The following is a 27,495-nucleotide window of genomic DNA, read 5'->3' on the forward strand; positions in this document are numbered from 1 at the left end:
TACATTGTTATGGCTTTTCTGAGGGATAATTAGTGGCCCTCTGACCCACTAATTCTGGGAATTTATCCTAAGAATATTTTGTGTTTGCAAAAGTTTATGTAAAAGGAGACCTTGTATTTTTTATAATACTAAAAAGTTGGAAACAAACATCCAACATTAGGTTAAATTATGACTCATCCAAAATAAAATGGTGTGATGCCCCCCCACACTGCAAAAATGCATCTATTGATAGGCAAATATATTTGTGATTGATCAGTGGGAAAAGGCTGGTTTATTAAAAACATGCAAACCAAAACTAGACAAAGACAGTATGAGAAAATAAAGCTACAGATCAAAATCTTTCATGGATATACATGTAAAAATTGTAAACAAAATTTTAGCAATTCAATAACATATTAAAAGGGTAATACATCATGACAGAATGGGATTTATCCTAGGAATACAGGGTTGGTTTAATGTTTGAAATCAGTGTAATTCGCCATTATTAACAAACTAAAAAAAGAAATAATCATCTCAATAGACACAGAAAAGCATTTGGCAAAATCCAACATCTACTCCTAATATAAAACTCCCAGCAACTAGGAATAGAAGGGAACTTTCACAACCAGTAAAAAGCATCTATGAATACATGTAGCTAATGTCATACTTGATGGAAAAAATTGAATGCTTTTCCTGTAAGAAAGATCAGAAGCAATCAGAGACACTTATTCTAGCCACTTCTATTCGATATTGTGTCAGATATCTACACAATGAAATTAGGCAAGAAAAAGAAATAAATGGCATCCAGATCAGAAAGGAAGAAAGAACTGTCTTTATGAAGATGGCATGATACCAATGTAGAAAACCCAATGGAATCTACAAAAAAGCTACTACTAATTGGTTTACAATGCTTCAGGACACAAGGTCAATATACAAAATCCATTGTATTTCTCTGTACTAGCTGAGAACAATCAGAAATTGCACTTATAATTGCATCAAAAATATGCAATAATGGGGGATAAATCTGATGAAAGATATGAAACACCTGTTAAAGGCTATCATATATAATCTTTATAAAGACAATAATATACTGCTAAAAGAAATTGATGCCTAAAAAATGGAGAGATACACCTTGTTCATGACTCAGAAGATTTTTTGTGGTTAAGATATCAATTCTCACCAAATTCAGCAGGCTTTTTTTTTTTTTTATAAGCTGACTAGCTGATTCTATGAAAATGTAAAGGACCTAGAATGGCCAAGATATCTTTGAAAAAGAAGAACAAAAATCGAGGGCTAACACCGATTTCAAGAATTATAACAGAGCTGTAATAACCAAAACTGCATGGTGTTGGTGCCAAGATAGACAAGTAGATGAATAGACCAGAATAGAGCCTGGAATAAAGTCTACCCATATGTGGTCAACTGATTTTTGACAAAGATGCAGAGGCAAAGTAGTGGGGAAAGGATTGCCTTTTCAAGAAATGAAGCTACAAAAATTGGATATCCATATGCAAAAAAAAAAAAGATCCATACTTTACATTATATTTATTAATCAACTCAAAATAGACCTATGGGTCTTAGGCCTAAATATAAAACCTAAAACTATAAAATTTTTAGAAGAAATCATAGGAGAAAAATTTTGTGACCTTGGGTTAGGCAAAGATTTCTTAGATACAACACCCAAAGCACAATCCATTAAAGAACAAATCACTGAGGTAGACTTCATCAAAATTAAAACTTTTGCTCTTCAAAAGACACTGTTGAAAGGATGGAAGGAAAAGCCACAGTCTGAGAGAAAAATCTTTGCAAAGTTATGTCTATTTAAACACTCATACCCAGAATACATGAAGAACTCTCAAAGCCCAGTGATAAGGAAACAACTTATTTTTTTAATAGGCAAAGGTTTGAATAGACCCATTACCAAAGAAGATATATGGTTGGTAAAAAAGCATATGAGAATATGTTCAACATCATTAGTAATTAGGGAAATCCAAATAAAAGCCATAATGAGATACTACTTTATATCTAAAATTTAAAAGATTGACCATATTAGTGTTGGCAAAGATGTGGAGGAACTGGAACTCCCATAAAAGAAAAGGAAGCATATACCTATAAAAAGACTTGTACATAAATGTTCATGGTAGCTTTATCATAGTAGATAATATGCAACCTGTTCTGTAGAGACAGAAGGCAAATCTGGTTTCTGAAAGGAGGAGTGGGTGGAGTGAGTGGGAGATATTACAAAGGGGCATGAGGAAAATTTTGGATGTTATGGATAATGTCTTTATAATTTTTATTGTGAGGATGGTTTCCCATGGATGTGTATATATTTCAAAACTTACCAATTATACACTTTAGATATGTGCAGTTTAATATTAACTATACCTCAATACAGCTGTTAAAAATAAAATGTAAAGCATGATTCCATTCTGGTTCTTTTTTAAAAAGAGGTCATTTGCATATAGTCAAGCAATTTTGAAGGGTATGCAGAACATAAAACGTTATAGGAATTTTCACCAAGTTGGTTGAGTTAGGAGTGAAATTTTATGCTTTTTTTTTTTGCTTGCCTGTGTTACTGTATTTTTAATAGTAATGTATTGACTTTACAGCTAAAGAAACTTCATGTGAGGGGAAATTTTAATGATGATTTGTTTCACTATAATGGAAACACAATGTTAAAAAAACTTTTTATTTTTGGGGCGCCTGGGTGGCTCAGTCATTAAGCGTCTGCCTTCGGCTCGGGTCATGGTCCCAGAGTCCTGGGATTGAGGCCCGCATCAGGCTCCCTGCTCAATGGGGAGCCTGCTTCTCCCTCTCCCGCTCCCCCTGCTTGTGTTCCCTCTCTCGCTGTGTCTCTCTCTGTCAAATAAATAAAATCTTAAAAAAAACACTTTTTATTTTTAACCCATATGGGAAAGTACATAAAGCATAAATGTACAGTATAGTGAATACTTGTAAGTAATGTCACTTTTCAACCTCCCCTTCTATAACATAATTGATGCTATGGAACACCAGGAATCCCAGCTGGAGTCAGGAGAGCTCTCATCCTCTGTGTGTCATCATCCATTTACCAATAGTCAGATGTCAAGCAACAAGCTCTTGGAGGAGATGTGAAGTAGCTATGAAAGAGAGGGAGGTAGAGAGGAGCATCCTATCACTAGATAAGAAAACTATAAGCCAATAATAAAATCTTTGGCCTTTTGAGACCCAGACCACAAGCGTGGAGAAAGTGAGGCTTTGGGGAATATATGGAAGCCTTCCTATAGAATATAGAGCAATAAAATGCAGGTAAGACAGTGTGGTTTATGACTTTGGGGTAGGGGATGGTCATACACCTTGTTGAAATTCTAATGGAAGTGATATAATAGGATATAAGAGGATAATAGATCCTCTTTCATAAAATTCACACATATGCACACATGCTAAGTTTTACGTGCAATTTGAGGAACAAAAAGTCCATGAAGTTAATAGACCCTGGGTTGCAAAAGAACCTCTGGAAAAAGAAATGCAAGAATCTCTGCTTCTCATAACATTGAACAATCTACAGATAGTGGATAGCCAAGCTTGGCACAAAGGTTTGCATGCAAAATAAAGCAATGCAAAATCAAATTAGGGAGGTAAGCCACCAGACAATGAACGTCAGGCACCATGTGACTGGCGCGACACATGTTATCTGATTGCAACCTGCATTCTGAAGATCACTGATAGGACCCAAATTGGCCATTCCAGTTGCATCAGTGTAAGCTGAATTCTCTACTGCTATGTGCTTCCTTGGCAAAAACTGGGACCTGGTAGCTGGAATAGAGATATTTTAGAGGATACCAAGGATGGAGGGGGATTCCTGCCCTTGCCCCAGGACCTTCAGAAATATTTCCCATTGCAGTTCTCTGCTGGACAAATGTGATCTCTCTTAAAATGACAGAGCTGGACTACAATTGGGGCGAAGAGTGGAATGAGACACAAAGTCATTTTAGAGAGGCTTAATTTGGATCTTCAGCAAGTCCACTGAAAGAAGGAGCAATAAGAGAACTGGGATTGCTACAGAACTCAAGTTGAGATTGCTAAAGCAACACAAGCCCTGCCTGGGTGGGTGGGGGTGGCGGGCAGCAGAAGTCACCCATGTGAAATGGAGGCATTCAGAGTTGACGCCAAGTAGACATTAGTGACACAAGTGCAGCGGTTTATAAGCCACAGTGGCCCTGGCAACGAGACTGAAAGGCAAATTCCTAAGGACGCACAAGATTTGTTCTTGGCAAATAATGTCCAGGCTGACTTAGACCTACATAGGAGCGCCTCGAGCAAGTCCCTGAGTTCAAAGATAAAAAAAAATGGGTGAGGGGGCAGAACTTCTGCCTGGTATGCCAATACCACTTAAAGGTGACATTGAGGTGATATGACTCTTGAAAGAGAAAATATTTAGGAGGACTCCAACTTAAGAAGCTGGACTTACAGGTCAGGGAGTTTAGGTAAGCTACCAGACAAGGAACCTCAGGCACCATGTAATGGGTACAACGTACACTGGCTGATTGCAATCAGCACTCTGAAGATCACCGATAGGACCCAAACTGATCAGTCTAGTTGCAACAATGGAGGATAAATTCTCTGCTGTCTGTGCTGCTTTGGCAAAAACTGGGACCCAATTACAAGGCCCTGGGTGATCTGGTCCCTCCCCACCTCTCCAGCTTCTTCTTGCACCAGCAGCACATTTTCCTTCCAGTCTTAACGGCCCTCATGCAGTTGCCTAAAAGCACCATGTTGCCCCTTGCTGCAGAGCTTCCACGTACACTATTCCTCTCTCTCTTTCCCTGATTCATCCCTCCTCATGTCTCAGATGTCAGCTACCACTTCCTCAAGAAAACCCTCTTCTGACTTCATGCACCGACCCAGACTCTGCAGTCCCCAGGAACTTCTATTTAGTAACCCACCACAGTTGTGGTATTTATTTGCATACATGTTTGTCTCCCTTCCTGGACTGAAGTTGCATGAGAGCTAGCTCATACCCTTTTTGTCCCTCAAAATGGAAACTTCAGCAATATATTTTTACAACTTTTTATTTTGAAAAAACTTTAAGGTGGCAAAAATAATACAGAGTTCCCAATATACCTTTCACCTTGTTTTCACAAATGTTAACATCTTACAGAACCCGAATACAATGATCAAAGCCAAGTAATTAACATTGGTGAAATCCTGTTTCTGGGCCTTTTTCTAATCCAGCAACCAATTCAAGAGCCCACAGTTTCTTTATTCTCTCCAATCTGTGACCGTTCCTCAGTCTTTCCTTATTGTTCATGGCCCCACACTTTTGAGGAATACTGGCCATTTATTTTGTACTGGTCTCTCAATCTGGGTTTGTCTCCTCTTTCCTCCTCACTGAGGTTAACCCACTTTTGACAAGCCCACAGAAGTCTCATTGTGCTTTATCAGTGCATCATATCAGGAGGTGCACATGGTCAATGTCTTATTACTAGTGATGTTAACTTGGTGATGTACATTTGGTTAAGATGGCACCTGCCAGTTTTCTCACTATAGTGACTATTTTCCCCTTTGCAGCTGATATCTTGTAAGGAAATACCTTGAAACCATGAAAATCCTATTTTTTGTTTTGTTTTGTTTTAGAGAGAGAGAGGGCGCAAGCACACAAGCTGGAATGGGGAGAGTGGGAGGAGATAGGGAGAGCAGAGGGAGAGACAGAATCTCAAGTGAACTCCCTGCTGAGTGTGGAGCCCAATGGGGGGCTTGATTTCATGACCCTGAGATCATGATCTGAGCCAAAATCGAGACTTGGTCACTGAACCGACTGAGCCACCCAGGTGCCCTGTGAAATCCTGTTTTTAATCATATTTTGACCCAATAATTTTAGCATTCATAGGTGTTCCTTGCTATTACAATGCTATTTGCCTAATGGTGATTTTTTTTTTCTCTTCCTGACATTCCTTCTACATTTAACTGGGATTCTATTGTGTATGGACTCATGGATTTTTTTTTTTTATCCTGTGGATTAGAATACATTATTGTCATCATTTATTTTATTGCTCAAAATGTCCAAGATTTGGCTATTGAGAGCTCCTTCAAGTTGGCTCCTATGTCCTTTCAGTATGCCCCCATGCTCTCATTATCCACAATATATTTATTTTTTCAATCCTTCAATTCCAAATATTTTCAGAATTTCTAACCCCTACTCCTGTGAAAAACAGATTGACTAATTAAGTCCAATATTTGTGTGCAGATCCATTGGTCTTTAGCTGTATAGTATCCCATCAAAATACTGTAACATCAGTTAGTTATATTTCTTATCACTTCCTTCAGTGTGGTTGCATTCCTCATTTGAAATACCATTTGTTGGTTATTGTTTGTATTTCATATTGAATTCCCCTCATCTCCTGGATGATCTTAATCATGTTCTGGGTATGAGGAACATTATTATGGTTCTAAGAGTCACAGTTACACAAAAAGATATACTCAGAAATGTCCCACCCATTTCGTCCTCTACACCCTGTTATCATTTCCCCCTCTTTCCACATTATTCCTACCTAACCTCTGTAAATAACTAATCTCATTAGTCCTGGCTCATCTTTACAAATGAGCAAATGCACGTATATTTATTTATACCCACCCCTTCTGTCTTACGTGAAAAGTAGCACATTACACTTCTCTGCACTTTGCTTTGCACTTAACACTATACCCTAGAAATAACTCTATATCAGTTCAAAGATCTTCCTCATTCTTTTTTTTATTATTAACATATAATGTATTATTTGTTTCAGAAGTACAGATCTGTGATTCAACAGTCTTGCACAATACACAGCGCTCACCACAACACATCCCGTCCCCAATGTCCATCACCCAGCCGCCCCATCCCTCCCAACCCCTACCACTCCAGCAACCCTCAGTTTGTTTCCTGAGATTAAGAGTCTCTTATGGTTTATCCCCCTCTCTGGTTTTGTCTTGTTTCATTTTTCCCTCCCTTCCCCTATGATCCTCTCTCTTGTTTCTCACATTCCACATATGAGTGAGATCATATGATAATTGTCTTTCTCTGATTGACTTATTTCCCTTAGCACAATACCCTCTAGTTCCATCCATGTTGTTGCAAATGGCAAGATGTCATTTTTTTTATGCCTGAGTAGTATTCCATTGTATACATATACCACATCTTCTTTATCCATTCATCTCTTGATGGACATCTAGGCTCTTTCCATAGTTTGGCTACTGTGGACATTGCTGCTATGAACATGGGGGGCAGGTGCCCCTTTGGATCACTACATTTGTATCTTTAGGGTAAATACCCAGTAATGCAATTGCTGGGACATAGGGTAGCTCTATTTTCAACTTTCTGAAGAACCTCCATACTGTTTTCCAGAGTGGTTGCACCAGCTTGCATTCCCACCAACAGTGTAGCAGGGTTCCCTTTTCTCCGCATCCCCGCGAACATCTGTCGTTTCCTGACTTGTTAATTTTAGCCATTCTGACTGGTGTGAGGTGGTATCTCATTGTGGTTTTGATTTGTATTTCCTTGATGCCCAGTGATGTGGAGCACTTTTTCATGTGCCTGTCGGCCATTTGTATGTCTTCTTTGCAGAAATGTCTGTTCATGTCTTCTGCCCAGTTCTTAATTGGATTATTTGTTCCTTGGGTGTTGAGTTTGATATGTTCTTTATAGATTTTGGATACTAGCCCTTTATCTGAGATGTCATTTGCAAATATCTTCTCCCATTCTGTTGGTTGTCTTTTGGTTTTGTTGACTGTTTCCTTTGCTGTGCAAAAGCTTTTTATCTTGATGAAGTCCCAATAGTTCATTTTTGCCCTTGCTTCCCTTGCCTTTCGCAATGTGTCCAGAAAGAAGTTGCTGCTGCTGAGGTCAAAGAGGTTGCTGCCTGTGTTCTCCTCAAGAATTTTGATGGATTCCTGTCTCACATTTAGGTCTTTCATCCCTTTTGAGTCTATTTTTGTGTATGGTATAAGGAAACGGTCCAGTTTCATTCTTCTGCATGTGGCTGTCCAGTTTTCCCACACCATTTGTTGAAGAGACTGTCTTTTTTCCATTGGATATTCTTTCCTGCTTTGTGGAAGATTAGTTAATCATAGAGATGAGAGTCTATTTCTGAGTTCTCTATTGTGTTCCATTGATCTATGTGTCTGTTTTTGTGCCAGTACCATACTGTCTTGATGATCACAGCTTCCAGAATTGTGATGACACCAGCTTTGCTTTTCTTTTTCAACATTCCTCTGGCTATTCGGGGTGTTTTCTGGTTCCATACAAATTTTAGGATTATTTGTTCCAGCTCTGTGAAAAAAGGTGATGGTATTTTGATAGGGATTGCATTAAATGTGTAGATTGCTTTAGGTAGCATAGACATTTTCACAATATTTGTTTTTCCAATCCATGAGCATGGAACGTTTTTCCATTTCTTTGTGTCTTCCTCAATTTCTATCATGAGTAGTCTATAGTATTCTGAGTACAGATCCTTTACCTCTTTGGTTAGGTTTATTCCTAGGTATCTTATGGTTTTGGGTGCAATTGTAAATGGGATCAACTCCTTAATTTCTCTTTCTTCTGTTGTTGGTAGTGTATAGGAATGCAACTGATTTCTGTGCATTGATTTTATATCCTGCCACTTTACTGAGTTCCTGTAGGAGTTCTAGTTTTGGGGAGGAGTCTTTTGGGTTTTCCACATAAAGTATCATATCATCTGTGAAAAGTGAGAGTTTGACTTATTTGCCAATTTGGATGCCTTTCCTTTTTATTGTCTGATTGCTGAGGCTAGGACTTCCAGTACTATGTTGAACAGCAGTGGTGATAGTGGACATCCCTGCTGTGTTCCTCACCTTAGGGGAAAAGCTCTGTTTTTCCCTATTGAGAATGATATTCGCTGTGGGTTTTTCATAGATGGCTTTTATGATATTGAGGTATGTACCCTCTATCCCTACACTGTGAAGAGTTTTAATCAAAAAAGGATGCTGTACTTTGTGAAATGTGTTTTCTGCATCTATTGAGAGTATCATATGGTTCTTGTCCTTTCTTTTATTTATGGAGTGTATCATATTGATTGATTTGCAGATGTTGTACCAACCTTGTAGCCCAGGAATAAAATCCACTTGGTCATGGTGAATAATCCTTTTAATGTACTATTGGATCCTATTGGCTAGTATCTTGGTGAGAATTTTTGCATCCATGTTCATCAGGGCTATTGGTCTGTAATACTCCTTTTTGGTGGGGTCTTTGTCTGGTTTTGGAATCAAGGTAATGCTGGCCTCATAGAAAGGGTTGGAAGTTTTCCTTCTGTTTCTATTTTTTGGAACAGTTTCCAAAGAATTGGTATTAATTCTTCTTTCAGTGTTTGGTAGACTTCCCCTGGGAAGCCATCTGGCCCTGGGCTCTTGTTTGTTGGGAGATTTTTGATGACTGCTTCAATTTCCTTGCTGATTATGGGTCTGTTCAGGTTTTCTATTTCTTCCTGGTTCAGTTTTGGTAGTTTATACAACTCTAGGAATGCATCCAGTTCTTCCAGATTATCCAATTTGTTATTCAGCCACTTTTTTTTTTTTTAAGATTTTATTTATTTATTTGACAGAGAGAGACACAGTGAGAGAGGGAACACAAGCAGGGGGAGTGGGAGAAGGAGAAGCAGGCTTCCCGCGGAGCAGAGAACCCGATGTGGGGCTTGATCCCAGGACCCCAGGATCATGACCTGAGCCAAAGGCAGACACTTAACGACTGAGCCACTCAGGTGCCCCTATTCAGTCACTTTCTTATAGACATTTACATTTCCAGTCTTTGCAATCACAATGCTGCAATGAATAATCAACATGTGGGCATAATTTTGTATTTTTGGCAGTGTAACTTCAGAGGAAATTCCCAGTGGTAGATGTTGGGTCAAAGAGTAAGCATTTTTGGTTTGTTTAGGTAGGTACTGACAAATCCTTGTCAAGAATTGTACCACTTTGCATTCCCACCAGCTGTGTAGGAATACCTGTCTCCCTACAGCTTTGCCTAGCAGTGTGGTTGTATTTCCATTGTTCACCAGTCTGAGACATGACATCCTATTGTTTCAATTGACATTTTTCTAATCATGGGTAAGTGTGTACACTTTTCATGTTTAAGGGCCATTTTCACATTTTAGTGTGAATGTGTGTGAGAGAGAGAGTTGTCTTTTCTCAATTTTTCTATCAGGTTTTTAGTCCCTTCAATGTTTCATTCTTTATATAGTAGAAATATTAACACTTTGTCTATGATATGTGCTGTAAATGTTTTCTTCCAGTCTTTTGACTTTATGATATTTCTTAAGTGACTTTTTTTTAATGTAGCTAAATGTATCAGTCTTTTATCACCTCTAGATTTTTCACCTATGTTTTCTTTTAGTACTTGTATGATTTCACTTTCTGACATTTAGACCCTGGATACATTTGGAGTTTATTCTGCATATGGTGTGAAGAATGAATCTAATTTCAACTTTTTCCAAATGGCTTTCCAGTTGGCTCAATACCATTCCTTAAAAAGTCTATTTTGCCTGTGATTTTGAGATTTCTCATCCCCTCCTCAGTGAGACCGGGGGGAACATTGGACCCAAGAGCTTGGCATGACATGGAAAGATATACTGAGCTAATGAGATTCCATTATAGGATATGAACTGAGAACAACTGTGAGAATCAGGTCAAAAAAGCCAAAAAGGGAAAAGGCTGGCATGGTCACAGAGCAATAGGAAAGCAAAAAAGCAAACCAAGGACACTGTATGGTGATGAGGCCGAATGAAGCAGGGATAACGAGCAGCTCACAAGGCAGAAACAGAAGAGACAGTCCCTGAAATCACCTCGGCTCGTCTGTACCACCAACAAAACTTTCCAGCAGGAACAGCCCACCGTGAAGAAGCTCCAAAAACCCCAAGATGGACAAATATGCAGCCAAGACAAAGGAGGAATTCTCAGCAAGTCAAAGTTTTATTGCCATTCCAGGCTTCAAATGAGCCCAGAAACTGGGGACGATCCATGGGTCAGTAGGCTGTCACAGAGGATGGGATGATGGACAAACCCAGGCACCTGATGTGAGTCCACCCCTCTTCGTGGGATCCTTGCTCCACAGAGCAGCTGCTGGTGGGTTCCAACTCTTCAGTGTTTGCCCCATTCACCCCAACAACACTCTTAGGCTGGGGCAGGCAGCCTTGTGATCCCTGCAGCTCACATCTCTGAGAGGCTGCCTCCCCCTCCTCAAGCCCTGGAAGAGCCTGCTCCGTGGGTCAGACACTATGGATTTGGCCCTAGGGAGGGAGAAACGGCACTGGAGGAGTTGTCTCAAGACCAAAAGGACAAGGAATGCATGTTCTTACGTCAGAGGTTGCAAACTGGCCACATTGGGCCAGATTTCCCCACTGACAAGTCTGTTTGGCCCTTTTGGCCTGCACAGTGTTTTAAAAAATAATTAGTTGCCAATATTTAAAAACTATAAGATTTCATATAAAAGTCTGGATTTCTGGCTTCTCCAAGGAAAAACAATGGAGACTATTTGGTAATATTGGGCCCACAACATCCTCAGGTGGCACCAACTGCCAGAGCCCTACAGCAGGTGCCCCTAAGGGCTGAATGCACCCTCTCTAACTCAGTTCAGGCCCCATCATCCCTGCTAATATTACCAAGCTCAAGCCTGGACATCAGCTGCCTTGTAACAGTGGATATGAGCTGCTATACAAAGGGGGGAAAAAAGACATGCCTGGAAGCAATATGTTCCTTGTGGTCATCCTCACTCGTTTAGGTCTTGTGCTTGGCCCAGAAGGCACCTGAGTTTGTAAACTATTTTAAATACATAGAGCATTCTTAAATACCTCTCCTAGTGAAGCCCTCCACCACATGCCCTACCTCCCTAGGATACGCTAGGCCCCACTGTTCATTGGGCAAATCTAGAAAAGAATACTGAATTAATCATAGAAGTTAATGGAGGAATAGACTAAGGTGAACTACTTCAGTCCCTTCATCGTAAGAGGGGCCTGGAGTAAAACAAAAACTATTAATATTCTCATTCTGCTTTTAAGTCAGTGACCAAAAAAAAAAAATTTTTTTTAAGAAAATCATGAAGGTACTTCAGGAAACCAAGATTGGGTCAGTCTGAACTTGGGTTCACAAAATATATTCGTCCCATTCCTTGATTATTTAGAAAATGAGTTAAGCTCTTAGAAAATCATAGGTTTGACGAGGAAAATGAAGCAGCCGGCCTGGCAGGTGTCGTGGGCTATCAAGAACTGCCAAGCTCCTCCCTAGGTTAGGGCTGCCTGCCCGTGCCTAAAACGTAGGTGGCACAAAAGGATTTTCAGTGAGGGAAGTGGCATCATTGTAGAAAGGGGCTTGAAGGGGGACAGAGAGTCAGAATTTGACCTTGGCAAATGCAAGACAGAAGAAGAGGGACATCTTCCTCATACCCCTTCATTCTGCTGTGGCTGGTGCTACATTATTTGCCCTTCAGAGAGGCAGAGATCTTGATACAGCCCAGGCGTTTCCCACCACTGCTGAGGATGCTCTTGATGCGGTAGGACCCGGAGCTGAGCCAGCTGGGCAGCTCCATGCTGGGCAGGGTGAACTCAGTCTTGGGCAGTGAATAGATGCCCTGTGGGAAAACCAATGGATCACAGTCAGTGGGACCCTACTGATGGGACTCTCCTGGAACTCTCCTGTAAGACTGCAGTCATGAGCTGCCCCTCCTCCCACTCTCCCAAGAGCCACGTGAGATTAGAGATCGCCGGAGGTCTACAGAGCATGGAATGTTACAGCTCACAGGCACTGGAGGGCACACTGCAATTCAAGTCTCCCAATTCACAGATGGATAAACCAAGGCCCTCCAAACACAAGCAATTTGGGATAGATCACACCAATTTACAGCCACAGACATCCAGATCTGCAGGAGGAGAATGCAAGACCCCTGTCTTTACTCCAGCCACAGAAATAATACTCTCCTTCCCTAAGTACTTACTACTTTGATGGGACAGTGGCAGGGAAGCCCATAGGTGTGCAGGGGCTCCGGGCAGGGCTGTCCAGGGGGGATTAAAGCACCAAGTATTTGGCAGAAGTCTTCATAGGTGCAGCTACCAATTTGTTCCACACATGGGACTTTGACCCAGAAGCTGGCCACTTCCTTCTCCATAGTTAATTCCAGCTGGTAAGAAAGAGTTTGACACAGTATGAATTCCAAGGCAAACATGCCAGACCCTCTACATCTCCAAAAGTCAGCATTTTATTTTAATCACAGAATTTTTCATTGGATGGGGTCTTAGAGATACTCTGATCCAGAAGAGACAATATTGTGGCACATACCACAATGGTACTTCTTCCTGTGCCCATGGCAGGTATTAATCATTGCTGTGATTCCCCCCCCCTTCACTGAACCACAGTCTTAGAATTCTTTAGGTAGTGTCGCTACCATCAGTGGAAGCTAACACTGGATTTGAAATGCACTTGTCTAACTGCTATCTGGCTAACTAGTATCACTTCCTAGACTTCCCTTCTCAGTCCAATCTTGGCTTCAGAGCCCTTGTCTGTGTAGGACCTCAGCTACTGCCAGCCAATTGGAGCAGAAACCTATTTTCTATCCTTGGATCAAATTTCCTGTGTACAGCCATCAAACACCGAATTTATTTTTTTTTTTAGAGATTTTTTTAATTTATTTACTTGAGAGTGAGAACAAGAGAGATCAGAGAGAGAGAGGGAGCAGCAGACTCCCCACTGAGCAGGCAGCCTGATGTGGGGACTCGATCCCAGGACCCTGAGATCACGACCTGAGGCAAAGGCAGACGCTTAACTGACTGAGCCACCCAGGTGCCGCAAGACAGAATTTAAAACAATAGGAATTTATAGGGAGGTCACTTGGGGATTGATATAAAGCAAGATCTTCCTAACCATCATAGCTAGGTTACAACAGACAGAACCACCCCAAAAAGTGGTGGGCTCCCTGGACTCAGTTGGGGAAGCCACTGAAGGAGCTCTACATCCAGAGAGAAGCTGGACGAGATCTATGATGTGCTTCACACCTCCATGCTGCCCTGATGCTATTCCTGTTCTAGAGGTTGCAACTGACCCAGAAGTGGCCAGCATCTCAAGGGGGACAGTCCCAGCTGTGCCTGGTGTTTGCCAGGCATTCTCTAAGTGAGTTGTCTCTCTTGACCATGTTCGTGCCCCGAGCCCCCCAAAATGTATCAAGGGAAAACAGTAAGGAAAGGGCAGGAGGACATTAGCTCACTGGAGCATCTGATTCCTTGTGGGTGTTATGGCGGGAAACCACAATTTTAAGAACCCTTTCAGTTCTGACATCCTATTAATTCCATGTTTCCCAGCCTCCAGTCTCACTTGATTTAGGACTTTTGTGTTTAAGAGACAAATCCTGGATGGGCGCTTATTCCCCCCAGAGCCTGCTGGGCTTGGGCTGGCTCCCCAGGTTGTGGACTCAATCTTCCAACCACCCTAGATGTCAGGATCCAGGCCCAGGAGGAAGGGAGACATCAGTGTACTCTGGATCCTGAGTGGACAAACTCAAGTTGCCTCCCTTGCTGACCTCTCTCCCACACAGAGAGGCACACAAAGGCTCTAGATAAAGATACACTGATAGCAACTGAAGGGGAGCCATGTGATACACTGGGAAGGGGGCAGTTAAAAAGGTCACAGGCCTCAGGCAGGGGCACTGCAGGTACATGATTTTAGGGGGGGGAAAGAAGGCCAAACCATCAGGCCTGAAAGCCACGTCTAAAAGCCCCAAATAAGCGTATAGGCCAAATAAAGCAGCAATTTGATTCCTGAGAATGGGAAAACCAGTGTCCCAGAGGCTGGAACTTGAGAGAGGGCCCAGAGAAGGAAGTTATAAATTATGCCGAATCCTATGAAGTAAGTCAAAAGAGGAAAAGGGAGCTCCTGGGTATCCCCAGTCTTGCCCATGGCTCATGGAATCTGGGGCATCCAGCTTCTCAACACTACAGCTAAGGTTAAATCCACCCAGGTCTGAGATGAGACTCTGGATTAAAAAAGTTCCACTTCAGCAGGTCAGAGGAAGAGAGGATGGGTTGGCTCTCCAGTGGCCTGGACACTTACTCTCCCCTCTGGGCCTCAGTAACAAGAGGTGGAAGCCATTGAGGCCTCCAGGCTCACACGGGGCTAGAGTCCTAGAGTCGGTACTGTCCCAAGGGGGGTCTCTGCTGAGCAAGGGAGAGTTCTGGAGCACTCTCCTACAAACACACCAAGCACGAAGTCCACCTCCCTGCCTGAAAAAGTTCAGGAACAGGTAACAACACAATATAAGGACACCTGGCCTTGAATGTGCTAATAACCTGTGACCTGGGGCAGGCTGCACCCTTCTATGAGCCTCAGTGTCTCTTATCTGTAAAACGAGGTTAATCATTGTTTCTCCTACACAAGTGTTCAGAGGCTTTCATTTAACGGCCAATATGCACATTACCTGAAAAGTAAAAGAACCAAACCAAAAATATAGAAGAGAAAGGTAGGGGGAAGGGGAGCGGCAGAGGGAATCTGAGCACAGTTTTTAAAAAGTGCAATGGCCCAAATTTATGACAGGTAATTAAGTAATAGGAAAGGGGGTGTTCTTCTTAATGGCCTTCAAAGAAGCCAAGAAAAGCAGGCTGGGGGCAGAAGGAGATCGCCAGTTTTTTCCTTCCAAGTCAGACGCACAGTGTCATGGAAAAGCCAGCGTTTTGCATAACAGTGTCAGGAGAGCACCTGCCAGAGAGCCCTGCACCCCAGACTCAGCAGAAGGAGTAGGGAAACGGCATTTGTGTGACCCTGCTAGATTATCAGTTGAAGTTTGGCTAAAGAAAATGCAATGATCTTGCCTGGAGAAGACCTGGAAGGAGGTACCGACGAAGGCAGGGCCCGAGAGTGGCCCACACACATCCGGGGCTTCTGTCCGGGTCCCAGGGGCAGCAGGAAAAGACTCACACTAACTGAACTATCAACAAGAGTTAACATTCTGAGCAGGTCTTGTGGGCCAGGTCCTGTGCAAAGCGCTCTCCACATTATTAACCCAGTAATTGTCCATCAGCAACCTACGAGGTAGAGGCTGTGATTTGGCCAGGTTGAATGGTAGTTACAGGGATAGATTCTAAATCAGAAACCTTTTAAAGCATCAGAATAAAACTGGTGCCAGAACAGATCTACACTGGGACAAGCTGAAGGGCATGTAAGAATATGCTATAAAGGCAGCAATTCAAAGTAGTGAGAAGTACAGTATGTATGGTGTTACAATAGACCTATGAAAAGCCTTTATTGTTCTGTCGAAAAGCATGTAAATAGCCACCCCAAAAGAGAAAAACAGACATCATCAAACTGGCCAATCCCAAAGTATATACAAAAGGCAACAAAATTAATGAAAAGACATCAAACCTCACTAGGGATGACATAAAATAGTGGAAAATATTATTAGAAAATGCTCAGAATCATTAATGTGTAGAAAAAGCAAATCTGTTGCTGGCAAATCTGTTGGAGAGGATACATGGGTTCAAATATGTGGAGGCACTCTGGCAATCTGTATCTAAAGACCTAAAAAGGTTGTGACTAGATAATCAGAGAAGGACAAAAAGATACATTTCAAGGATAATTTTAGCAAAGGTGTTTCTAACAGCCAAAAAATAAACAAAGCCAAACAGGCAAAAACTACCACAGAAACAAACTAAATGTCTGGCAATAGATTTGTTAAGTGCACCAAGACAGATTTACAACAGAATATTTCTGCCATTAAAAAAAATCAGGTAGGGGCGCCTGGGTGGTTCAGTCATATAAGCATCTGCTTTCAGCTCAGGTCATGATCCCAGGGTGCTGGGATCGAGCCCCGTGTCGGGCTCCCTGCTCAGCGGGGAGCCTGCTTCTCCCTCTCCCTCTGCTGCTCCCCCTGCCTGTGCTCTCTCTCTCTGTCAAATAAATAAATGAAATCTTAAAAAAAAAATTAGGTAGATTGCTGCAAAATGCCATAGAAAGAGGTACAGAACCTATAAGATGATGCCAAAAAAAGCAAGTTTAATAGCACATGCCATAAAAACCCACTAGTGTAAATGTACATATACTTACAAATGTAGAAAACATTCTTTTTTTTTTAAAGATTTTATTTATTTATTTGACAGAGAGAGAGACAGTGAGAGAGGGAACACAAGCAGTGGGAGTGGGAGAGGGAAAAGCAGGCTTCCCGTAGTGCAGGGAGCCCGATGTGGGGCTCGATCCCAGGACCCTGGGATCATGACCTGAGCCGAAGGCAGATGCCTAACGACTGAGCCACCCAGGCGTCCTGTAGAAAACATTCTGACAATTATGTAAATAGCTAACAATGACTATCTCCTGAGGAGTCACATTGCAGGACATTTACAAGGAGCACTGCTTTTTTTTTCATACATATCCATTCAAAATTAATATGTGTGTTATATATTGATTGCATGGGGGACAGTTCCAAAGCCTCACCTACCAAATGTTAAAAGTGCTTACCCCTTAACACCGGGTACTGAGATTTCAGATGATATATTTCTCCCCGCCGCTTTGACAATTTGTGATTTCTAAAGTGACTACATGTTATTTACTAAGTGATGTGTATGTCCTATAATTAACAACAGCACCACAACAACACTGCCCAACTGGAGCTGTTAGACAGCCGATGAATCTATGCATCCTTTGCTGCTCTGGGAAATCCAGGATTGCAAAATCACTCACAGTGAACATATATCCCTCAGGGCCCCTGCCAGCTGGCCCCGTCACCTTCCCTCCAGCACCTCCCCAACCCTACCCATGCCCAGGCTCACCTTCTGAGGACTACTGAGGGGGACATCGATCTGGACCTCGGCGCTGACAGTCATGTTCCCAGGAAAGGCAATGGGGTCAGGTTCCAGAGTCAGGCTTTTGAGCACCACAGGGTCCTTCTTGTCATCGCAGTTCTCCCAGTCAAAGCTACCCAGCTGGGATGGCCAAGGAAAAATCCGGCAGAAAGAAAAGAAACATTGACAAAAGGAACCCTCACAAGTCAGAAGCATCAACAGAACAGGCTACTGACGGTGTGACATTGGGCGAGGTACCTCCTCCCCTCCCCTGAGCTTTATCTGCAACTCTGTATCTGGAAGCCGGAGATAACACTTGTGACACCCATTTCCTAGGTAGTACTATACTAAAAGCCTCCAAAGACATAATCTCCCAAAAGTGTGCTGTAAACTACAGAGCACAATATACCAGACCTTGAGCTTCAAAACAGGTGACTAACCGCATCCGCCCTTGGTAGGTACCTTCTCTGATCTCCCACCCCTGGCCCCCTCCCCCTCTCCAGCCAGTCCTGGTATCTCCTTAGAGGGAAGCTCCTGGAGGATTCACCTTGGCAGCCCCATGCCCAGGACCTTATTCATGTCACACCTCATGCCCAATCCAGGGCCAGGAATAAAAGGAAACTTAACACAGTGGGAAACCCCACCCTCAAGGGGAATGCAGTCAGCCTGGGTCGGTAATAGGACACATGTTGAGAGACCCCCAGTGGGGTGCTTATTGATGAACCCCAGTGAACAAGCTTCCCCAATCCTAACCAGTGCTTCCTGCCTCCCATCCCATTACCCATGCCCTGCCCCATCTGAATCACCTTCCTCACCTCTGCTGAGCTACTTCCTCTTCTTCCTCCACATCCCCCAGAGGTCTCCAGATTCCACCATCTTATCTGGCTACACAAGACCGCTGACTCCCGACTCCCACAGAACCCTGCCTACTTGTCTATGTCTATGTATCATGCAGACTCTGCCCACCCACTCACCCCTTTCCCAGCCCCCTGAAGGCCATCTAAGACACACTTTAGGCACTCCTACCATGCACACCCCATCTTAGAAGGAAAACCTGCCAGCCCCACATCCCCAAGCTGACCCCATCGTCAACACAGCCAACTGGCTGAAAGGAAACACGTAACCCAATCTAGGCTGACAGATTCTCTCTGCCTCTGGGAAGTGGAGGTTGACACAAAAATCACTTAGAGAACTTTGTGTTGTCATTGGGTCATAACCTTTGGGATGAGACCAGAACACCTAGACCTGAGACCCACGACCAAGCCGAAGTTTGGGAAGAGACAAGAACTAAGAGCTCTGCTGGTGTCTGGAAGAGAGAACAGAAATGTCCCCTCCCCACCCCCACCCCGGTCTAAATAGGCAGTACGGGGTAGCAGTGAAAGGCATGACTCAGACAGATATGGGGTAAACCAGAGCTTTACTCAACAAGCGTGGCTCAGCCACCATATCACATGATTCTATAGGCCAGTTTCCCCTTTGGCACCCCAATTCCCACATCTTTGGAGTGAAGGCTTTATACTTTCCTCTTAGGGTGATTGTGAGGACGAGAGCGTGCATGAGAGCGTGCAAGCTCCTAAAACAATGCCAGGCCCAAAGCATGGGCTGGCTCACAGAATGGAAGCCACTATATGGCCCAGCCTCCACTTCCTGCCATTAGCTCCATGAGATTCCTTGTATACCTGGAGTAAACATCCCTTTACTTGAGCTTCTTGGAATGGGTTTCTGTCCCTTGGAATGAAATGTCATGCCATGAGTAAGAAAAATAGGAGAGGGTCTGATTCATGCCCCACAGCCCCTTACACAGGGTAGGTACCGATAAATGTTTCCTTCAGTATTCATCCCACAAATATTTAGGGAGCAATGATCACAGGCCCTGGGCTCAGTCTGTGTTAATAGTGGTAAACAATTTGAAATGTTCTTGCCCTGCCTTGAGGAGCTTAGATTCTAATGCCAATAAATATTACCCACCATGATTTCTGAGTGCCGGAAAAGAAATGTGCAGAGGTCATGCTGAGAGTAATAAAGGGCTTACTTAAATAAGGCAGTAAGGAAATGATACTTAAGCTGGACTCCTGCAGGATGAGGAGTCAGCCATGTAAGTACAGAGAGAAAGAATGTTCTCTCTAGGCGGACAACATGGGTAAAGACCCTGTGACAAGAAGCTTAACTGGTCTGGGCACTACAAGAAGGCTATTGGGCTAGGTATAGCAGATGACTGACATGGATGAGGCTGGAGGGGTGGCAAGGTCATTTAATGTATGACCTCATAGGTCACAACTGGAACCCTGGATTTACTATAATGCAATGGAATCCCACTGCAAGAGAGTGCCACGCTCTGGTTTATGGTTGAGAATGGATTGGAGAGGGACAAGTCTGGAAGGGGGAGACCAGTTCGGAGGCCACTGTCAAATGAAAGAAGGCCTGGACTTAAGAGCTGGGCTGGAGGGTTGGTAGGAGGACTAGCCATTTTCTGGGGCTGCTTTCACAGATTCTAAGGCAACCTGCTTCACATCGAGGACTCATTTCTGGCTGCGGCAGGTATCCCGAGTGTCCTGTTGGAGATGAAGAATTCCCTCCCTTCTCCTAAGCTCCTTTCCTTCAGGCCCTGGGGGAGGCATAACAGTGCGGTTTCCCAGTGCCCGACTAGAGGTTTCTGTGGCAATGATTTCTACAGCTGGGTCCAGCCTCGTCTGGAAACAGAGGCATGAAGGATTAGCAATGCCCACTGAGGGCCAGACCTGGCACAGGAGTTCCTCTTATCCGTGCAGGATACGTCCCAAGACCCCCACTGAATGCCTGAGACCACAGACAGCACTGAACCCTATATATTCTACGTTTTTTTTTCTATGCATACTTGTTTATACTTACCTATGATCAAGTTTAATTTATAAATTGGGCACAGTAAGAGATTAACAACCATAACTAATACAAAGTAGAAAAATTATAATGTACTATAATAAAAGTTTTGTGAATGTGGCCTCTCTCTCTCAAAATATCTTACTAGACTACACTCACCCTTTTTCTTGTTGATGATGTAAGTCAAGAAAGTGCCCGTCTGATGAAGTAAGGCAAGGGAATGACGCAGGCATTGTGATAGAACATTAGGCTACTATTAACCTTCCGATGACATCAGAAGGAGGATCATCTGCTTCCAGACTGGGCTTCCATGCCACAGAGAGCAAAACCATGGATAAGGGGAAGACTACTGTATTTACCAGCCCCAATAGAGGCCAACACGTGGGAAGACGCAACACAGGGCAGTGGGGAAAGGCACAGCTCTGGAGGCAAAAATATGGGTATACATCACAGACCTGGGTTCCAATCACACCTGAGCTGCTCGTACCAGCTGAGACCATGAGTGAAGTTACCCTCTTGAGGTTCAGTTTCCTCATCTATTAAATGGGCACAATTATATCTTCTCACAGGGCTACTGGGAAAAAGAGAAGTCTGTACAGAAAATACAGGTCATCACTCCTCAAGACTGTCAGACCATGAAAACACAAGACTGGGAAGCTGTCACAGACCAGAGGAAGCTGGGGAGACCTGATGGCAAATGCACTGTGGTGCCCTGGACTGGATCCTGGAACAGAAAGAGGACATTTGTGGGAAAACTGGTAAAATCCAAATAAAATTTAGAGTTTAGTTCATGGTGATGAACCAATGTTAGTTTCTCAGTTTGGACAAATGCACAATGGTAACAGAAGATGTTAACATTAGGGGAACCGAGGTGAGAAGTATATGAGAATTCTATACTATCTCTGTAACTTTTCTGTAAATCTAAAATTATTCCCCCAGGGACACCTGGGTGGCTTGGTTGGTTAAGCATCTGCCTTCAGCTCAGGTCATGATCTTAGGGTCCTGAGATGGAGTCCTGCATTGGGCTCCTTGCTTAGCAGGGAGTCTGCTTCTTCCTCTGCCTGACACTCCCCCTGCTTGTGTGCTCTCTCTTGTTCTCTCTCTGACAAATAAATAAATAAAATCTTTAAAAAAAAATAAAAGTATTCCCCCAAAAAAGCTTATTAGAAGAAAAAGCACACAGCTCAACACATAGCACAGAGTACGTGCACAATAAATGACAGTCATTATACAGTGTCACAGAGTCTATTAAGCACCTACTATATGCCTAGCACAGGATTAGACATTCTCCCCACTCTCTAATGCTGGCCACAGCCCGGTGACACGAGACTGGTTAATGCTAGAAAAGGAAATAAAACTCGAGTTTCTAGATGCTTAAATGCTCACTATCACCCCAATGCCTTTATCTGGACCATGGTCTCAGGCACAGGGCTCTGAATAACCACGAGCCCAGAAAAAACGAAGTAAAGTGCCTCTTGCTGTACAATGGTGGGTGGGCCTGTATCCTCTAGGGTCCTGAACGAGGTGGGTGAACTCTATGATGTCTCAGGGCCTCCCCAAAACTGCTGATCTATCTAAAGCCTCTGGTCTGGGAGGGCATCCTTGGCCAAGACATCTAAGAGAATTGGGGATGGAGGGCAAGTTGGAGCTCTAGCCAGACTCCACCTCACAGTGGTCAGCCTGGAGCCAAGAGAAACATTCTCAACCTGCCTTTCTCAGCCCGGTGACACGAGACTGGTTAATGCTAGAACAGGAAATAAAACTCAAGTTTCCAGATGCTTCTGATGCCCATATGCATCTGAGAAAGGCAGGTTGATATCATCATGCTCATTTTACAGAGGAGGACACCATCTGTGTCTTGCCCACAGCTATGCAGCAAAGAGGCAATGGAACCAGGCTTCTCCTGGTCTTAGAATGACAGAACTTCCCTTTTCCAAGGGTCTGGAGCATGGGGTGAGTGAAAAGTGAAGGAGGAAGCTGGAGACTCTTCGTGGCCTGTAACTAGAAGCAGTGGGTCACAGTGCTGGATCTCAATCACCAGAAGAACAAGCCTCTCAAACCCACCCACCCATCAGGACAAGCGGAGCCACAGAGCAGTACAGAAGGGAAAGGGATGGGTGCCAGGCCTTTTTATGGGAGGTGGAAGGCGGGGCTGGTAAACAAGGCTGAGTCTCTGGGCCTGGGAGCAGTTCCTTAGCCTTGCAGTTCTGGCAAATTTCACTCAGATGTTCAGAAAGAAGTGGACGAGAGAGTAGAGACCTGAGGGAGATTAACCTTTCCCCAGAAGTCTGGAGCAGACAAGGCCTAATAGCCCACCCTCACTGTACAGATGAGTTAACCGAAACTCAGAGACAGAAAAGGACCCACTCAGAGTCCCACAGTTAGTGACTTTGGGAGGCTCTGTTGAAGAGAAGGAATTCTAGAAAGCGGAGCAGCCACCCCCATAATCCCACCCCAACTGGGCCGGCAAACTGGAAGCAGCCACCGAAAGGAGAGGGGGGCTCACCTGGTTCAGATGGATGCGTGCACGGGCCGCAGGGCCGGCGAGGAGCAGGCCCAAGGCCATCAGGAGCGGAGCCTGCATCTTCGAGATCATTTCGAGCAGTGGGTCTGCGCCGGATTACCAGGTCTGTGGCCGCGGCGGCGCCTTTAAATGCTTGCCTACGCTCGTTATGCAAAGCTGGTCATTGCTATACAAAACAGCGCGGCCACTTCCAGGTTTGCTCCGCCCCGTGGGGGGATGTGAGATTTCAAGGCCTGGCGTAGAACAGACCTCTCCCGACTCAGCCCAGCGGAGGCTCCGGCTTCAGCCCCTCCCTCTGGGCGTAGGCGTCAAGCCCCTCCCTCTGACCGGCGACCGCGGAGCCCGAGGATGAAAGGGGCGGGGCCGAGGGCGGGGCCGGAGCTGCTGTTTCTAAACCCACGCAGGCAGTGACCGTCGCTGTCTGAAAAGCATTTTGGTTGTCAGACCCGGGTGCGTTCTTCGAGCAAATGTCACGCTCCCTGTTCATAGTACGCTCTCCTGTATCCGTGTTACGAATCACTGTGTCTTCTTAATGATTATAATCATAATTGTAATAACTGAGAGTAAGTGCTTTAATGCATGCTAAGCACTGTTAAACGCCTATGAGGGAATCTGGTTTTTTTGCCCCATCTTAACACTGAGGAAAACACGCAAGGCGAGGTTAGCTTTGCCAAGGTCACAAAGCTAGGAAGTGATAGGGCAAGGATTCTGCTTATAGAGCCCACAGCCAAGATTTTGTTAAGCTATAATGCTTTGTAGTTGAGTTTTGCTTTTTAAAAAAACAATAGGGATATTATTCCTGCCAAATCACCACTAGATTGTAAACCCCACAAGGGGTGGCACTAACATGTACTTAAGACCTGACACATAATAAGCAATCAGTCTTGGTTGCATAAATGAACACATGAGTAGAATTTAAAACTTACCTAATCATCTTTTTTATATATAATTTTTTAAATTTTGGAATTAATTTTAGATTTACAGAAAAATTGCAAAACTAGTACAGAATGCTACCAATTTCCCCATTGTTAACATTAAGAAATCAGGGTATTTTTATCACTTGGTGTAATGAGCACTGGGTGTTATATGCAACCAAAGAATCACTAAAGTCTACTACATGTTAACTAATTGACTTTTTTTTTTAATCTTATTTTTAAAAGCATTGTTGTATTTTTTGGGTGTCTGGGTGGCTCAGTCCTTAAGCGTCTGCCTTTGGCTCAGGTCATGATCCCAGGGTCCGGGGATCGAGCCCCTCATCGGGCTCCCTGCTCTGCGGGGAGCCTGCTTCTCCCTCTCCCACTCCCCCTGCTTGTGTTCCCTCTCTCGCTTTGTATCTCTCTGTAAAATAAATAAAATCTTTAAAAAAAAAACATTGTATTTTTTTAATTTTTAAACATTTTTTATTTAAATTCAATTAATGAACATAATGTATTATTGGTTTCAGAGGTGCAGGCCTTTAATTCATCAGTCTTACATAATACCCAGTGCTCATTACATCACATGCCCTCCTTAATGTCCATCGCTCAGTTACCCCATCCTTACACCTTCCTCCCCTCCAGCAACCCTCCCTATGGTTTCTTAGGTTTCTTATAGTTAAGAGTCTCTTATGGTTTGTCTCCCTCTCTGGTTTCATCTCGTTTTATTTTTTCCTCTCTTCCCCTATGATCCTCTGTTTTGTTTCTTGAATTCTATATATCAGTGATACCATGTGATAATTAACTTTCTCCGAATGACTTATTTCACTTAGCACAATACCCTCTAGTTCCATCCATGTCATTGCAAATGGCAAGATTTCATTTTTTTGATGGCTGAGCAGTAGTCCATTGTATATATATACCATATCTTTTTTATCCATTCATCTGTCGGTGGACATCTGGGCTCTTTCCATAGTTTGGCAATTGTGGACGTTGCTGCTATAAACATTGGGGCGCACATGCCCCTTCGGAACACTACATTTGTATCTTTGAGGTAAATACCCAGTAGTGCAAATGCTGGGTCGTAGGGTAGCTCTATTTTCAACTTTTTGAGGAATATCCATACTGTTTTCCAGAGTGGCTACACCAGCTTGCATTCCCACCAACAGTGTAGGAAGGTTCCTCTTTCTCTGCATCCTCGCCAACATCTGTCATTTCCTGACTTGTTCATTTTAGCCATTCTGACTGGTGTGAGGCGGTATGTAATAGTGGTTTTGATTTGGATTTTCCTGATGCCGAGTGACACTGAGCATTTTTTCATGTGCCTGTCGGCCATTTGTATGTCTTCTTTGCAGACATATCTGTTCATGTCTTCTGCCCAGTTCTTGATTGGATTATTTGTTCCTTGGGTGTTGAGTTTGATAAGTTCTTTATAGATTTTGGATACTAGCCCTTTATCTGAGATGTCATTTGCAAATATCTTCTCCCATTCTGTCAGTTGTCTTTTGGTTTTGTTGACTGTTTCCTTTGCTGTGCAAAAGCTTTTTATCTTGATGAAGTCCCAATAGTTCATTTTTACCCTTGCTTTGCTTTCCTTTGGCGATGTGTCCAGGAAGAAGTTGCTGTGGCTGTGGTCAAAGAGGTTGCTGCCTGTGTTCTCCTCTAGGATTTTGATGGATTCCTGTCTCACATTTAGGTCTTTCATCCATTTTGAGTCTATTTTTGTGTATGGTGTGAGGAAATGATCCAGTTTCATTCTTCTGCTTTTGGCTGTTCAATTTTCCCAACACCATTTATTGAAAAGACTGTCTTTTTCCATTGGATATTCTTTCCTGCTTTGTGGAAGATTAGTTAACCATAGAGATGAGAGTCCATTTCTGAGTTTTCTATTGTGTTCCATTGATCTATGTGTCTGTTTTTGTGCCAGTACCATACTGTCTTGATGATTACAGCTTTGTAATAGAGCTGGAAGTCCAGAATTGTGTTGCCACCAGTTTTGTCTTTTTTTTTTCAAAGACTTTACTTATTTGGGCGCCTGGGTGGCTCAGTCGTTAAGCGTCTGCCTTCGGCTCAGGTCATGATCCCAGGGTCCTGGGATCGAGTCCCACATCGGGCTCCCTGCTCGGCAGGAAGCCTGCTTCTCCCTCTCCCACACCCGCTGCTTGTGTTCCTGCTCTCGCTATCTCTCTCTCTGTCAAATAAATAAATAAAAATCTTTAAAAAAAAAAAAAAAGACTTTACTTATTTGACAGAGAGAGAGAGACAGTGAAAGACGGAACACAAGCAGGGAGAGTGGGAGAGGGAGAAGGAGGCTTCCTGCTGAGCAGGGAACCTGATGCAGGGCTGGATCCCAGGACTCTGGCATCATGACCTGAACCAAAGGTAGACTTAATGATTGAGCCACCCAGGTGCCCCGCCACCAGTTTTGGTTTTCTTTTTCAACATTCCTCTGGCTCTTTTGGCCTTTTTCTGGTTCTATACAAATTTTAGGATTATTTGTTCCAGCTCTGTGAAAAAAGGTGATGGTATTTTGATAGGGATTGTATTGAATATGTAGATTGCTCTAGGTAGCATAGACATTTTCACAATATTTGTTCTTCCAATCCATGAGCATGGAACGTTTTTCCATTTCTTAGTGTCTTCCTCAATTTCTTTCATGAGTAGTCTATAGTTTTCCAAGTACAGATCCTTTACCTCTTTGGTTAGGTTTATTCCTAGGTATCTTATGGTTTTGGGAGCAGTTGTAAATGGGATCAACTCCTTAATTTCTCTTTCTTCTGTTGTTGGTAGTGTATAGGAATGCAACTGATTTCTGTGCATTGATTTTATATCCTGCCACTTTGCTGAATTCCTGCATGAGTCCTAGCAATTTTGGGGTGGAGTCTTTTGGGTTTTCCACATACAGTATCATGTCATCTGTGAAGAGTGAGAGTTTGACTTCTTTGCCAATTCAGATGCCTTTGATTTCTTTTTGTTGTCTGATTGCTGAGGCTAGGACTTCCAGTACTATGTTGAATAGCAGTGGTGATAGTGGACATCCCTGCCGTGTTCCTGACCTTAGGGGAAAAGCTCTCAGTTTTTCCCCATTGAGAATGATATTCACTGTGGGTTTTTCATAGATGGCTTTATGATATTGAGGTATGTACCCTCTATCCCTACACTGTGAAGAGTTTTAATCAAGAAAGGATGCTGTACTTTGTCAAATGTGTTTTCTGCACCTATTGAGAGGATCATATAGTTCTAGTCCTTTCTTTTATTTATGTAGTGCATCACATTGATTGATTTGCAGATGTTGAACCAAACTTGCAGCCCAGGAATAAAACCCACTTAGTCATGGTGAATAATCCTTTTAATGTACTGTTGGATCCTATTGGCTAGTATCTTGGTGAGAATTTTTGCATCCATGTTCATCAGGGCTATTGGTCTGTAATGCTCCTTTTTGGTGGGG

The 27,495-nt window shown here is 43.2% G+C and overlaps 1 protein-coding gene across 2 annotated transcripts; it reads right to left on the reverse strand.

The window, feature by feature from the left end:
- Nucleotides 1–10,895: 10,895 nt before the first annotated feature.
- On the reverse strand, nucleotides 10,896–23,334 carry GM2A (ganglioside GM2 activator). Of its 2 annotated transcripts, XM_025867207.2 has the most exons (5): nucleotides 23,116–23,334; nucleotides 17,742–17,894; nucleotides 12,932–13,114; nucleotides 12,384–12,568; nucleotides 10,896–11,231 (listed from the first exon to the last, which is right to left on the reverse strand). In XM_025867207.2, the coding sequence occupies exons 1-4, from the start codon at nucleotides 23,203–23,205 to the stop codon at nucleotides 12,413–12,415; spliced, it is 582 nt and encodes a 193-aa protein (XP_025722992.1). In that variant the 5' UTR covers nucleotides 23,206–23,334; the 3' UTR covers nucleotides 10,896–11,231; nucleotides 12,384–12,412. The 2 variants fall into 2 exon arrangements, with proteins under 2 accessions (XP_025722992.1, XP_025722991.1); XM_025867206.2 differs by having other exon boundaries at nucleotides 10,896–12,568; nucleotides 23,116–23,332.
- Between the last annotated feature and the right edge of the window lie 4,161 nt (nucleotides 23,335–27,495).

This window comes from Callorhinus ursinus, unplaced genomic scaffold, assembly GCF_003265705.2.
Source record: "Callorhinus ursinus isolate GAN/ISIS: 27379988/994484 unplaced genomic scaffold, GSC_fseal_2.0 scaffold3, whole genome shotgun sequence".
NCBI classification, from domain to species: Eukaryota; Metazoa; Chordata; class Mammalia; order Carnivora; family Otariidae; genus Callorhinus; species Callorhinus ursinus.